Source organism: Oncorhynchus nerka, linkage group LG1 (genome assembly GCF_034236695.1).
Source record: "Oncorhynchus nerka isolate Pitt River linkage group LG1, Oner_Uvic_2.0, whole genome shotgun sequence".
NCBI lineage: Eukaryota > Metazoa > Chordata > Actinopteri > Salmoniformes > Salmonidae > Oncorhynchus > Oncorhynchus nerka.
The window spans coordinates 58,726,408-58,741,806 of NC_088396.1; the positions used below are offsets into that span (position 1 = coordinate 58,726,408).

General features: G+C 45.2%; 1 protein-coding gene across 1 annotated transcript in view; it reads left to right on the top strand.

The window, feature by feature from the left end:
- Positions 1-15,399, top strand: part of dip2a (disco-interacting protein 2 homolog A) — a 299,931-nt gene that overhangs the window by 258,429 nt on the left and 26,103 nt on the right. The window contains exons 28-31 of the mRNA XM_065019803.1: positions 2,703-2,812; positions 3,224-3,354; positions 6,169-6,337; positions 6,541-6,711. Of these exons, the coding sequence (XP_064875875.1) occupies positions 2,703-2,812; positions 3,224-3,354; positions 6,169-6,337; positions 6,541-6,711 (581 nt within the window). The remainder of the gene's footprint in view (positions 1-2,702; positions 2,813-3,223; positions 3,355-6,168; positions 6,338-6,540; positions 6,712-15,399) is intronic.

Genomic DNA, 15,399 nt, shown 5'->3' on the forward strand with positions numbered 1-15,399 from the left:
CTTGATCACGTTGAGGGAGAGGTTGTTGTCCTGGCACCACACGGCCAGGTCTCTGACTTCCTCCCTATAGGCTGTCTCGTCATTGTCGGTGATCAGGCCTACCACTGTTGTGTCATCGAGCAAACTTAATGATGGTGTTGGAGTTTGTGCCTGGCCATGCAGTCATGTGTGAACAGGGAGTAAAGGAGGGAACTGAGCACGCACCCCTGAGGGGCCCCTGTGTTGAGGATCAGTGTGGCGGATGTGTTGTTACCTACCCTCACCACCTGGGGGCGGCCCGTCAAGAAGTCCAGGATCCAGTTGCAGAGGGAGGTGTTTAGTCCTAGGTTACAGAGATTGTTGATGAGCTTTGAGGGCACTATATGGTGTTGAACGCTGAGCTGTAGTCAATGAATAGCATTCTCACATATCCAGATGGGAAAGGGCAAAAGAGATTGCATCAAATGTTGGGGCGGTATGCAAATTGGAGTGGGTCTAGGGTTTCTGGGATAATGGTGTTGATGTGAGCCATGGCCAGGCTTTCAAAGCACTTCATGGCTACAGATGTGAGTGCTACGGGTCGGTAGTCAGCTTGAAACATGTTGGTATTACAGACTCGGACAGAAAGAGGTTGAAAATGTCAGTGAAGACACTTGCCAGTTGGTCAGCGCATGCTCACAGTGCACGTCCTGGTAATCCGTCTGGCCCTGCGGCCTTGTGAATGTTGACCTGTTTAAAGCTCTTACTCACATCGGCTGCAGAGAGCTTCATCACAGTCTTCAGGAACAGCTGGTGTTCTCATGCATGTTTCAGTGTTATTTGCCTCGAAGCGAGCGTAGAAGTCTGGTAGGCTCGTGTCACTGGGCAGCTCTCGGCTGTGCTTCCCTTTGTATTCTGTAATGGTTTGCAAGCCCTGCCACATCTCTCAGAGCCGGTGTAGTACGATTCAATCTTTGTCCTGTATTGATGGTTCGTCGGAGGGCATAGCAGGATTTCTTATATTTATTTATTTTATTTATCCGTTATTTTACCAGGTAAGTTGACTGAGAATTTGCAGCAATGACCTGGGGAATAGTTACAGGGAAGAGGATGGGGATGAATGAGCCAATTGTAAACTGGGGATTATTAGGTGACCGTGATGGTTTGATGGCCAGATTGGGGATTTAGCCAGGACACCGGGGTTAACACCCCTACTCTTACGATAAGTGCCATGGGATCTTTTAATGACCGCTGAGAGTCAGGACACCCGTTTAACGTCCCATCCGAAAGACGGCACCCTACACAGGGCAGTGTCCCCAATCACTGGCCTGGGGCATTGGGATATTTTTTAGACCAGAGGAAAGAGTGCCTCCTACTGGCCCTCCAACACCACTTCCAGCAGCATCTGGTCTCCCATCCAGGGACTGACCAGGACCAACCCAGCAGTGGTATGCAGGGTGGTATGCTGCTGGCAAATAAGCTTCCAGGTTAGAGTCCCACTCCTTGAGGCCGGCAGGTCTAGCCTTTAGCTCAGTGTGGATGTTGCCTGTAATCCATGGCTTCTGGTTGGGGTATGTACGTACGGTCACTGTGGGGACGAAGTTATCGATGCACTTATTGATGAAGCCAGTGACTGATGTGGTGTACTCCTCAAAGCCATCGTAGGAATCTCTGAACATGTTCCATTCTGTGCTAGCAAAACAGTCCTGTAGCTTAGCATCTGCTTCATCAGTCCACTTTTTTATTGATCTAGTCACTGGTGCTTCCTGCTTAAATTTCAGCTTGTAAGCAGGAATCAGGAGGATAGAGTTATGGTCAGATTTGCCAAATGGAGGGTGAGGGAGAGCTTTATGAGTCTCTGTGTGTGGTGTATAGGTAGCCCAGAGTGTTTTTCTGGTTGCACATTTTAACATGCTGATTTGTTTCCCTGCATTAAATTCCCCGGCCACTAGGAGCGCCGCCTCTGGGTTTTCATGTTTGCTTATGGCTCATTCAAGGCTGTATTAGTGCCAGCCTCTGACTGTGGTAAAACCGCAACGAAAAATACAGATAAACTCTCTAGGTAGATTGTGGGGTCTACAGCTTTTCCTGAGATACTCTACCTCAGGCGAGCAATAGTTCGAGACTTCCTTAGATATCGTACACCAACTGTTATTTACAAAAAATACATATACCGCCTCCCCTTGTCTTACCAGACGCCGCTGTTCTATCCTGCCGGTACATCTTATAACCAGCCAGCTGTATGTTGGTATTGTCGTCGTTCAGCCACGACTCCGTGAAGGATAAGATACTACAGTTTTGAATGTCCCGTTGGTAATTCTCCAAAGATTGCACGTTATCTAGCAGAAAGGAAGGAAGTGGGGGTTTATTAAATCGCCTACGAATTCTCAAAAGGCAGCCCGCACTGTGGCCCCTTGTTCTCTGCTGCCTCTTCATGCAAATCACGGGGATCTGGGCCTGTTCCCTTGGAAAGCAGTGTATCATTCGCGTCGGGCTCGTCGGACTTGTTAAAGGAAAAAAAGGATTCTGCCAGTCTGTGGTGAGTAATCGCAGTCCTGAGAGACGGTAGCGGCAACATTATAAATTACAAAATAAGTTACAAAATAACACAAATAAAAAACTGAAAAACAATCGGTTGGGGGCACGTAAAACATCAGCCTTCTTCTCCGGCGCCATTGTTACATGCTGCTCTGGACTGTGTGAAATCCATCCCTCCAAACCTATTGTTATTCTCCCAACCCCAGACGACCTCCCCAGGACGAAGAGGCTTCAGATCTACAAACCTCCCACCCCAGAGATGCTGGCATACCTGGACTTCAGTGTGTCCACCATGGGCATCCTGGCTGGAGTCAAGGTAAACTAACCCCTGACTGGACCTGGACTTCAGTGTGTCCACCATGGGCATCCTGGCTGGAGTCAAGGTAAACTAACCCCTGACTGGACCTGGACTTCAGTGTGTCCACCATGGGCATCCTGGCTGGAGTCAAGGTAAACTAACCCCTGACTGGACCTGGACTTCAGTGTGTCCACCATGGGCATCCTGGCTGGAGTCAAGGTAAACTAACCCCTGACTGGACCTGGACTTCAGTGTGTCCACCATGGGCATCCTGGCTGGAGTCAAGGTCTGACCTACAACCTACAGTAGTTGTTCTGTTAGAGGGACCTGGGAACAGACTGTGTACTACCCATACTGTACACTGTTAGTTTGAGAGGTACTACCAGAGAGACTGTAGTGTGCCACCAGTTCTGTTATCTCTTCCTCCAGATGTCCCATGCTGCCACCAGTGCCTTGTGTCGCTCCATCAAGCTGCAGTGTGAGCTGTACCCGTCCCGCCAGATAGCCATCTGTCTGGACCCCTACTGCGGCCTGGGCTTCGCTCTCTGGTGCCTCAGCAGGTAAAGGACATGTACAGTGAGTGCATCGCAATATTTTGGGACTGTAAACTAGCACAGTTAGTGCTCATGTGGTGTAGCAGGGAGATCCTGGTTCTCTCTCTAGAGTTGAACAATAACCTGGCCTCTCTCTCTCTGTCTTTCTCTAGTGTATACTCTGGCCACCAGTCGACCCTGGTTCCTCCTCTAGAGTTGGATAATAACCTGGCCTCTCTCTCTCTGTCTTTCTCTAGTGTATACTCTGGCCACCAGTCGATCCTGGTTCCTCTAGAGTTGGATAATAACCTGGCCTCTCTCTGTCTTTCTCTAGTGTATACTCTGGCCACCAGTCGATCCTGGTTCCTCCTCTAGAGTTGGATAATAACCTGGCCTCTCTCTCTCTGTCTTTCCCTAGTGTATACTCTGGCCACCAGTCGATCCTGGTTCCTCCTCTAGAGTTGGACAATAACCTGGCCTCTCTCTCTCTCGGTCTTTCTCTAGTGTATACTCTGGCCACCAGTCGATCCTTGTTCCTCCTCTAGAGTTGGACAATAACCTGGCCTCTCTCTCTCTGTCTTTCTCTAGTGTATACTCTGGCCACCAGTCGATGCTGGTTCCTCCTCTAGAGTTGGACAATAACCTGGCCTCTCTCTCTCGGTCTTTCTCTAGTGTATACTCTGGCCACCAGTCGATCCTGGTTCCTCTAGAGTTGGATAATAACCTGGCCTCTCTCTCTCTGTCTTTCTCTAGTGTATACTCTGGCCACCAGTCGATCCTGGTTCCTCCTCTAGAGTTGGACAATAACCTGGCCTCTCTCTCTCTGTCTTTCTCTAGTGTATACTCTGGCCACCAGTCGATGCTGGTTCCTCCTCTAGAGTTGGACAATAACCTGGCCTCTCTCTCTCGGTCTTTCTCTAGTGTATACTCTGGCCACCAGTCGATCCTGGTTCCTCCTCTAGAGTTGGACAATAACCTGGCCCCTCTCTCTCTGTCTTTCTCTAGTGTATACTCTGGCCACCAGTCGATCCTGGTTCCTCCTCTAGAGTTGGACAATAACCTGGCCTCTCTCTCTCTCTCTGTCTTTCTCTAGTGTATACTCTGGCCACCAGTCGATCCTGGTTCCTCTAGAGTTGGATAATAACCTGGCCTCTCTCTCTCTGTCTTTCTCTAGTGTATACTCTGGCCACCAGTCGATCCTGGTTCCTCCTCTAGAGTTGGACAATAACCTGGCCTCTCTCTCTCTGTCTTTCTCTAGTGTATACTCTGGCCACCAGTCGATGCTGGTTCCTCCTCTAGAGTTGGACAATAACCTGGCCTCTCTCTCTCGGTCTTTCTCTAGTGTATACTCTGGCCACCAGTCGATCCTGGTTCCTCCTCTAGAGTTGGACAATAACCTGGCCCCTCTCTCTCTGTCTTTCTCTAGTGTATACTCTGGCCACCAGTCGACCCTGGTTCCTCCTCTAGAGTTGGACAATAACCTGGCCTCTCTCTCTCTGTCTTTCTCTAGTGTATACTCTGGCCACCAGTCGATCCTGGTTCCTCCTCTAGAGTTGAACAATAACCTGGCCTCTCTCTCTCTGTCTTTCCCTAGTGTATACTCTGGCCACCAGTCGATCCTGGTTCCTCTAGAGTTGGATAATAACCTGGCCTCTCTCTCTCTGTCTTTCTCTAGTGTATACTCTGGCCACCAGTCGATCCTGGTTCCTCCTCTAGAGTTGGACAATAACCTGGCCTCTCTCTGTCTTTCTCTAGTGTATACTCTGGCCACCAGTCGATCCTGGTTCCTCTAGAGTTGAACAATAACCTGGCCTCTCTCTCTCTGTCTTTCTCTAGTGTATACTCTGGCCACCAGTCGATCCTGGTTCCTCCTCTAGAGTTGGATAATAACCTGGCCTCTCTCTCTCTGTCTTTCCCTAGTGTATACTCTGGCCACCAGTCGATCCTGGTTCCTCCTCTAGAGTTGGACAATAACCTGGCCTCTCTCTCTCTCGGTCTTTCTCTAGTGTATACTCTGGCCACCAGTCGATCCTTGTTCCTCCTCTAGAGTTGGACAATAACCTGGCCTCTCTCTCTCTGTCTTTCTCTAGTGTATACTCTGGCCACCAGTCGATGCTGGTTCCTCCTCTAGAGTTGGACAATAACCTGGCCTCTCTCTCTCGGTCTTTCTCTAGTGTATACTCTGGCCACCAGTCGATCCTGGTTCCTCCTCTAGAGTTGGACAATAACCTGGCCCCTCTCTCTCTGTCTTTCTCTAGTGTATACTCTGGCCACCAGTCGACCCTGGTTCCTCCTCTAGAGTTGGACAATAACCTGGCCTCTCTCTCTCTGTCTTTCTCTAGTGTATACTCTGGCCACCAGTCGATCCTGGTTCCTCTAGAGTTGGATAATAACCTGGCCTCTCTCTCTCTGTCTTTCTCTAGTATATACTCTGGCCACCAGTCGATCCTGGTTCCTCCTCTAGAGTTGGACAATAACCTGGCCTCTCTCTCTCTGTCTTTCTCTAGTGTATACTCTGGCCACCAGTCGATCCTGGTTCCTCCTCTAGAGTTGAACAATAACCTGGCCTCTCTCTCTCTGTCTTTCTCTAGTGTATACTCTGGCCGCCAGTCGATCCTGGTTCCTCCTCTAGAGTTGGATAATAACCTGGCCTCTCTCTCTCTGTCTTTCTCTAGTGTATACTCTGGCCACCAGTCGATCCTGGTTCCTCCTCTAGAGTTGGACAATAACCTGGCCTCTCTCTCTGTCTTTCTCTAGTGTATACTCTGGCCACCAGTCGATCCTGGTTCCTCCTCTAGAGTTGAACAATAACCTGGCCTCTCTCTCTCTGTCTTTCCCTAGTGTATACTCTGGCCACCAGTCGATCCTGGTTCCTCCTCTAGAGTTGGACAGTAATGTTTCTCTGTGGTTGTCAGCTGTCAGCCAGTATAAAGTCAGAATCACATTCTGCTCCTACTCTGTCATGGAGATGTGTACCAAGGGCCTGGGGACACAGACTGAGACACTACGGGTTAGTATGCACTCACACAGGCAGCAAACACACCACACTCACACAGGCAGCAAACACACCCCACTCACACACTCACGCAGGCAGCAAACACACCACTCACACACTCACACACTCACATGGATGCACACACACCACACACACACTGTCTGAATTGCTTCCTTTTCTTTTCTCTTCCCTGTGTGTGTGTGTGTGTGTGTGTGTAGTTGCGTAACATAAACTTGTCGTGTGTTAGGACCTGTATGGTTGTAGCAGAGGAGCGTCCTCGTATCACTCTGACCCAGTCCTTCTCTAAGATCTTTAAAGACCTGGGTTTGTCTCCTCGAGCCGTCAGCACCACCTTCGGCTGCAGGGTCAACATGGCCGTCTGTCTGCAGGTGAGTGCAAAATAAAGATTAGATTGATATCTTGCTTCTAGAATAGATTTGTTCTGTCCCTGTCCCTGTGGAGACGTTATCTATCCAGCTCTGTCCCTGTGGAGACGTTATCTAGCTAGCTCTGTCCCTGTGGAGACGTTATCTATCCAGCCATGTCCCTGTGGAGACGTTATCTATCCAGCTCTGTCCCTGTGGAGACGTTATCTAGCTAGCTCTGTCCCTGTGGAGACGTTATCTAGCTAGCTCTGTCCCTGTGGAGACGTTATCTAGCTAGCTCTGCCCTGTGGAGACGTTATCTATCCAGCCATGTCCCTGTGGAGACGTTATCTAGCTAGCTCTGTCCCTGTGGAGACGTTATCTAGCTAGCTCTGCCCTGTGGAGACGTTATCTATCCAGCTCTGTCCCTGTGGAGACGTTATCTATCCAGCTCTGTCCCTGTGGAGACGTTATCTAGCTAGCTATGTCTCTGTGGAGACGTTATCTAGCTAGCCATGTCCCCGTGGAGACGTTATCTATCCAGCTATGTCTCTGTGGAGACGTTATCTAGCTAGCCATGAACCCGTGGAGACGTTATCTAGCTAGCCATGTCCCTGTGGAGACGTTATCTAGCTAGCCATGTCCCCGTGGAGACGTTATCTAGCTAGCCATGTCCCCGTGGAGACGTTATCTAGCTAGCCATGTCCCCGTGGAGACGTTATCTATCCAGCTCTGTCCCTGTGGAGACGTTATCTAGCTAGCCATGTCCCCGTGGAGACGTTATCTAGCTAGCCATGTCCCTGTGGAGACATTATCCAGCTAGTTCTGTCCTTTGTTAATTTGCTCGCTGAAAGGTAGGGCCTGCTGTTTTTTTCTCCCTTTGAAGCCGGGGGATTGTTTTTGTTAGCACACCACAAGTTCCTTCCCGGGTCCGGCCTCTATTTGGAGCCACGCCTCGCAGTTGTGTGATTCGCTAAAATTAAATGATGTCCAAGACTTTACTCGGTTAGGTCACTCCTATAGAATTGTATTGTCACTCCCACTAAGGCCAAATATTAATGGTTATATTCCAGGCATATTTATGTGTTCAATAGCCTGGAAGCGAGGTTAATCAATCAATCAATCAATCAAATGTATTTATAAAGCCCTTCTTACATCAGCTGATGTCACAAAGTGCTGTACAGAAACTTAGCCTAAAACCCCAAACAGCAAGCAATGCAGGTGTAGAAGCACGGTGGCTAGGAAAAACTCCCTAAAAAGGCCAAAACCTAGGAAGAAACCTAGAGAGGAACCAGGCTTTGAGGGGTGGCCAGTCCTCTTCTGGCTGTGCCGGGTGGAGATTATAACAGAACATGGCCAAGATGTTCAAATGTTCATAGATGACCAGCAGGGTCAAATAATAATAATCACAGTGGTTGTCGAGGGTGCAACAGGTCAGCACCTCAGGAGTTTTTATTTTTTTTATTTCACCTTTATTTAACCAGGTAGGCTAGTTGAGAACAAGTTCTCATTTGCAACTGCGACCTGGCCAAGATAAAGCATAGCAATTCGACACATACAACAACAGAGTTACACATGGAATAAACAAAACATACAGTCAATAATACAGTAGAACAAAATAAAACAAAAAGTCTATATACAGTGAGTGCAAATGAGGTAAGTTAAAGAAATAAATAGGCCATGGTGGCGAAGTAATTACAATATAGCAATTAAACACTGGAATGGTAGATCGGCAGAAGATGAATGTGCAGGTAGAGATACTGGGGTGCAAAGGAGCAAAATAAATAGATAAATACCAGTATGGGGATGAGGTAGTTGGATGGGCTGTTTACAGATGGGCTATGTACAGGTGCAGTGATCTGTAAGCTGCTCCGACAGCTGGCGCTTAAAGCTACTGAGGGAGATGTGAGTCTCCAGCTTCAGAGATTTTTGCAATTTGTTCCAGTCATGGGCAGCAGAGAACTGGAAGGAAAGACGACCAAAGGAGGAATTGGCTTTGGGGGTGGCCAGTGAGATGTAGCACGCGCTCCAGCAGGTATGAGTGAGTGCTGCTATGGTGACCAGTGAGCTGAGATAAGGCAAGGCTTTACCTAGCAACGACTTGTAGATAACCTGTAGCCAGTGGGTTTGGAGACGAATATGAAGCGAGGGCCTGCCAACGAGAGCGTACAGGTCGCAATGGTGGGTAGTGTATGGGACTTTGGTGACAAAACGGATGGCACTGTGATAGACTGCATCCAAGTAGAGTAGAGTGTTGGAGGCTATTTTATAGATGACATCACTGAAGTCGAGGATCGGTAGGATGGTTTTACGAGGGTATGTTTGGCAGCATGAGTGAAGGATGCTTTGTTGCGATATAGGAAGCATATTCTAGATTTAATTTTGGATTGGAGATGCTTAATGTAAGTCTGGAAGGAGAGTTTACAGTCTAACCAGACACCTAGGTATTTGTAGTTGTTCACATATTCTAAGTCAGAACCGTCCAGAGTAGTGATGCTGGACGGGCGAGCAGGTGGGGCTGCGATTGGTTGAAGAGCAGGCATTTAGTTTTACTTGCGTTTAAGAGCAGTTGGAGGCCACGGAAGGAGAGTTGTATGGCATTGAAGCTCGTCTGGAGGTTAGTTAACACAGTGTCCAAGGAGGGGCCAGAAGTATACAGAATGGTGTCGTCTGCGTAGAGGTGGATCAGAGAATCACCAGCAGCAAGAACAACATCATTGATGTATACAGAAAAGAGAGTCGGCCCGCGGTCAGAGGTCAGAGGTCCGGACAACAGGCCTTCCGATTTGACACACTGAACTCTATCAGAGAAGTAGTTGGTAAACCAGGCGAGGCAATCATTTGCGAAACCAAGGCTCTCGAGCTTGCCAATAAGAATGTTGTGATTGACAGTCGAAAGCCTTGGCCAGGTCGATGAATACGGCTGCCAGTAATGTCTCTTATCGATGGTGGTTATGATGTCGTTTAGAACCTTGAGCGTGGCTGAGGTGCACCTCAATTAATGTCAGTTGGTTTTCATAGCCGATCAGTCAGAGTATCTCTACCGCTCCTGCTGTCTCTAGAGAGTTGAAAACAGCAGGTCTGGGACAGGTAAGCACGTCCGGTGAACAGGTCAGGATTAGAGAGAGAGAGAGAGAACTTGCATTCGCACAGGACAAGACAGGAGAAATACTCCTGTCTACAGTTAAAACAGACTGACCCGAGCCCCCCGACACATGAACTTTTGCAGCATAAATACTGGAGGCTGAGACAGAAGGGGTCGGGAGACACTGTGGCCCCATCCGATGATACCCCCAGACAGGGCTAAACAGGAAGGATATAACCCCACCCACTTTGCCAAAGCACAGCCCCCACACCACTGGAGGGATATCTTCAACCACCAACTTACCATCCTGAGACAAGGCAGAGTATAGCCCACAAAGATCTCCCAAGGGGGGGCGCCAGCCTTGTTAGGCACCATGTGCCTCCAGGGAGGAGGAGGGGCTGCTGTGTGTTGTTTTGTATGAACTCTAAAGGTGCTATACTGCCATGAAAAGCACTCTTCGTTGCTGTTTTGCTTAACTTAATGCAACCTAAGGGTTTCTTTCCTGTTGGAGAGTACACTGGCCTCAGGGGCTAGACTGTGCTCCAGGTTGTAAATAAAGAACCGGTTGTGAATAAGCTTAATTATGAGATGGCTGTGCAAGAAATGGCCATTTACTTGGCTGTATAGATGTCCATGTAGATGGCTGTATAGATGGTTGTTTACTTGGCTGTATAGATGGCCATTTAGATGGCTGTGTAGATGGCCATTTAGATGGTTGTTTACTTGGCTGTATAGATGGTTGTAAAGATGTTGTTTACTTGGTTGTATAGATGTCCATTTAGATGGCTGTATAGATGTCCATTTAGATGGCTGTATAGATGGCCATTTAGATGGCTGTATAGATGGCCATTTAGATGGCTATATAGATGGTCATTTAGATGGCTGTATAGATGTCCATTTAGATGGCTGTGTAGATGGCCATTTAGATGGCTATATAGATGGTCATTTAGATGGCTGTATAGATGTCCATTTAGATGGCTGTGTAGATGGCCATTTAGATGGCTGTATAGATGGCCATTTAGATGGCTGTATAGATGGCCATTTAGATGGCTATATAGATGGTCATTTAGATGGCTGTATAGATGTCCATTTAGATGGCTGTGTAGATGGCCATTTAGATGGCTATATAGATGGTCATTTAGATGGCTGTATAGATGTCCATTTAGATGGCTGTGTAGATGGCCATTTAGATGGCTGTATAGATGGCCGTATAGATGGCCATTTAGATGGCTGTATAGATGGCCATTTAGATGGTCATTTAGATGGCTGTATAGATGTCCATTTAGATGGCTGTGTAGATGGCCATTTAGATGGCTGTATAGATGGCTGTGTAGATGGCTGTGTAGATGGCCATTTAGATGGCCGTGTAGATGGCTGTGTAGATGGCCATTTAGATGGCTGTGTAGATGGCCATTTAGATGGCTGTGTAGATGGCCATTTAGATGGCTGTGTAGATGGCCATTTAGATGGCTGTTTACTTGGATGTAAAGATGGCTGTGTAGATGGTTATTTACTTGGCTGTATAGATGGTTGTTTACTTGGCTGTATAGATGTCCATTTAGATGGCTGTATAGATGGCTGTATAGATGGTTGTTTACTTGGCTGTGTAGATGTCCATTTAGATGGCTGTATAGATGGCTGTATAGATGTTGTTTACTTGGCTGTATAGATGGCCATTTAGATGGCTGTGTAGATGGTTATTTACTTGGCTGTGTAGATGGCTGTATAGATGTTGTTTACTTGGCTGTATAGATGTTGTTTACTTGGCTGTATAGATGGCCATTTAGATGGCTGTTTACTTGGATGTAAAGATGGCTGTATAGATGGCCATTTAGATGGCTGTATAGATGGTTGTTTAATTGGCTGTATAGATGGTTGTTTACTTGGCTATATAGATGGCTGTATAGATGGTTGTTTACTTGGCTGTATAGATGTCCATTTAGATGGTTGTTTACTTGGCTGTATAGATGGTTGTTTACTTGGCTGTATAGATGGTTGTTTACTTGGCCATTTAGATGGTTGTTTACTTGGCTGTATAGATGGCCATTTAGATGGTTGTTTACTTGGCTATATAGATGGTTGTTTACTTGGCTGTATAGATGTCCATTTAGATGGTTGTTTAATTGGCTATATAGATGGCCATTTAGATGGTTGTTTACTTGGCTGTATAGATGGTTGTTTACTTGGCTGTATAGATGTCCATTTAGATGGTTGTTTACTTGGCTATATAGATGGTTGTTTACTTGGCTGTATAGATGTCCATTTAGATGGTTGTTTACTTGGCTATATAGATGGTTGTTTACTTGGCTGTATAGATGGCCATTTAGATGGTTGTTTACTTGGCTATATAGATGGTTGTTTACTTGGCTGTATAGATGTCCATGTAGATGGTTGTTTACTTGGCTGTATAGATGTCCATTTAGATGGTTGTTTACTTGGCTGTATAGATGTCCATTTAGATGGTTGTTTACTTGGCTGTATAGATGGTTGTTTACTTGGCTGTATAGATGGCCATTTAGATGGTTGTTTACTTGGCTATATAGATGGCCATTTAGATGGTTGTTTACTTGGCTGTATAGATGGTTGTTTACTTGGCTGTATAGATGGCCATTTAGATGGCTGTATAGATGGCCATTTAGATGGTTGTTTACTTGGCTGTATAGATGGCCATTTAGATGGCTGTATAGATGGCCATTTAGATGGTTGTTTACTTGGCTGTATAGATGGTCATTTAGATGGCTGTATAGATGGTCATTTAGATGGCTATATAGATGGCCATTTAGATGGCTGTATAGATGGCCATTTAGATGGCTGTATAGATGGCCATTTAGATGGTTGTTTACTTGGCTGTATAGATGGTTGTTTACTTGGCTGTATAGATGTCCATTTAGATGGTTGTTTACTTGGCTATATAGATGGTTGTTTACTTGGCTGTATAGATGTCCATTTAGATGGTTGTTTACTTGGCTATATAGATGGTTGTTTACTTGGCTGTATAGATGGCCATTTAGATGGTTGTTTACTTGGCTATATAGATGGTTGTTTACTTGGCTGTATAGATGTCCATGTAGATGGTTGTTTACTTGGCTGTATAGATGTCCATTTAGATGGTTGTTTACTTGGCTGTATAGATGTCCATTTAGATGGTTGTTTACTTGGCTGTATAGATGGTTGTTTACTTGGCTGTATAGATGGTTGTTTACTTGGCTGTATAGATGTCCATTTAGATGGTTGTTTACTTGGCTGTATAGATGGTTGTTTACTTGGCTGTATAGATGTCCATGTAGATGGCTGTATAGATGGTTGTTTACTTGGCTGTATAGATGGCCATTTAGATGGCTGTATAGATGGCCATTTAGATGGTTGTTTACTTGGCTGTATAGATGGCCATTTAGATGGCTGTATAGATGGCCATTTAGATGGTTGTTTACTTGGCTGTATAGATGGTCATTTAGATGGCTGTATAGATGGTCATTTAGATGGCTATATAGATGGCCATTTAGATGGCTGTATAGATGGCCATTTAGATGGCTGTATAGATGGCCATTTAGATGGCTGTATAGATGGTCATTTAGATGGCTGTATAGATGGTCATTTAGATGGCTGTATAGATGGTCATTTAGATGGCTGTATAGATGTCCATTTAGATGGCTATATAGATGGCCATTTAGATGGCTGTATAGATGGCCATTTAGATTGCTGTTTACTTGGATGTAAAGATGGCTGTGTAGATGGTTGTTTACTTGGCTGTATAGATGGCCATTTAGATGGCTGTGTAGATGGTTATTTACTTGGCTATATAGATGGCTGTATAGATGGTTGTTTACTTGGCTGTATAGATGGTTGTTTACTTGGCTGTATAGATGTCCATTTAGATGGTTGTGTAGATGTCCATGTAGATGGTTGTTTACTTGGCTGTATAGATGTCCATGTAGATGGTTGTTTACTTGGCTGTATAGATGGTTGTTTACTTGGCTGTATAGATGGTTGTTTACTTGGCTGTATAGATGTCCATTTAGATGGTTGTGTAGATGTCCATGTAGATGGTTGTTTACTTGGCTGTATAGATGTCCATTTAGATGGTTGTTTACTTGGCTATATAGATGGCCATTTAGATGGTTGTTTACTTGGCTGTATAGATGGTTGTTTACTTGGCTATATAGATGGCCATTTAGATGGTTGTTTACTTGGCTATGTAGATGGTTGTTTACTTGGCTGTATAGATGGTTGTTTACTTGGCTATATAGATGGCCATTTAGATGGTTGTTTACTTGGCTATATAGATGGTTGTTTACTTGGCTGTATAGATGTCCATTTAGATGGTTGTTTACTTGGCTGTATAGATGGTTGTTTACTTGGCTGTATAGATGGTTGTTTACTTGGCTGTATAGATGGTTGTTTACTTGGCTGTATAGATGTCCATGTAGATGGTTGTTTACTTGGCTATATAGATGTCCATATAGATGGTTGTTTAATTGGCTGTATAGATGGTTGTTTACTTGGCTGTATAGATGTCCATGTAGATGGTTGTTTACTTGGCTATATAGATGGTTGTTTAATTGGCTGTATAGATGGTCATTTAGATGGCTGTATAGATGGTTGTTTAATTGGCTGTATAGATGGTTGTTTAATTGGCTGTATAGATGGTTGTTTACTTGGCTGTATAGATGGTTGTTTACTTGGCTGTATAGATGGTCATTTAGATGGCTGTATAGATGGTTGTTTACTTGGCTGTATAGATGTCCATGTAGATGGTTGTTTACTTGGCTATATAGATGTCCATGTAGATGGTTGTTTACTTGGCTATATAGATGTCCATTTAGATGGTTGTTTACTTGGCTATGTAGATGGTTGTTTACTTGGCTGTATAGATGGTTGTTTACTTGGGTATATAGATGGCCATGTAGATGGTTGTTTACTTGGCTGTATAGATGGTTGTTTACTTGGCTGTATAGATGGTTGTTTACTTGGCTATATAGATGGTTGTTTACTTGGCTATATAGATGGCCATGTAGATGGTTGTTTACTTGGCCATTTAGATGGTTGTTTACTTGGCTGTATAGATGGTTGTTTACTTGGCTGTATAGATGGTTGTTTACTTGGCTGTATAGATGTCCATTTAGATGGTTGTTTACTTGGCTGTATAGATGACTGTATAGATGGTTGTTTACTTGGCTGTATAGATGACTGTATAGATGGTTGTTTACTTGGCTGTATAGATGGTTGTTTACTTGGCTGTATAGATGGTTGTTTACTTGGCTGTATAGATGTCCATGTAGATGGTTGTTTACTTGGCTGTATAGATGTCCATATAGATGGTTGTTTACTTGGCTGTATAGATGGTTGTTTACTTGGCTATATAGATGGTTGTTTACTTGGCTGTATAGATGTCCATGTAGATGGTTGTTTACTTGGCTGTATAGATGTCCATATAGATGGTTGTTTACTTGGCTGTATAGATGGTTGTTTACTTGGCTGTATAGATGGTTGTTTACTTGGCTGTATAGATGTCCATTTAGATGGTTGTTTACTTGGCTGTATAGATGGCTGTATAGATGGCTGTATAGATGGCTGTATAGATGGTTGTTTACTTGGCTGTATAGATGGCTGTATAGATGGTTGTTTAC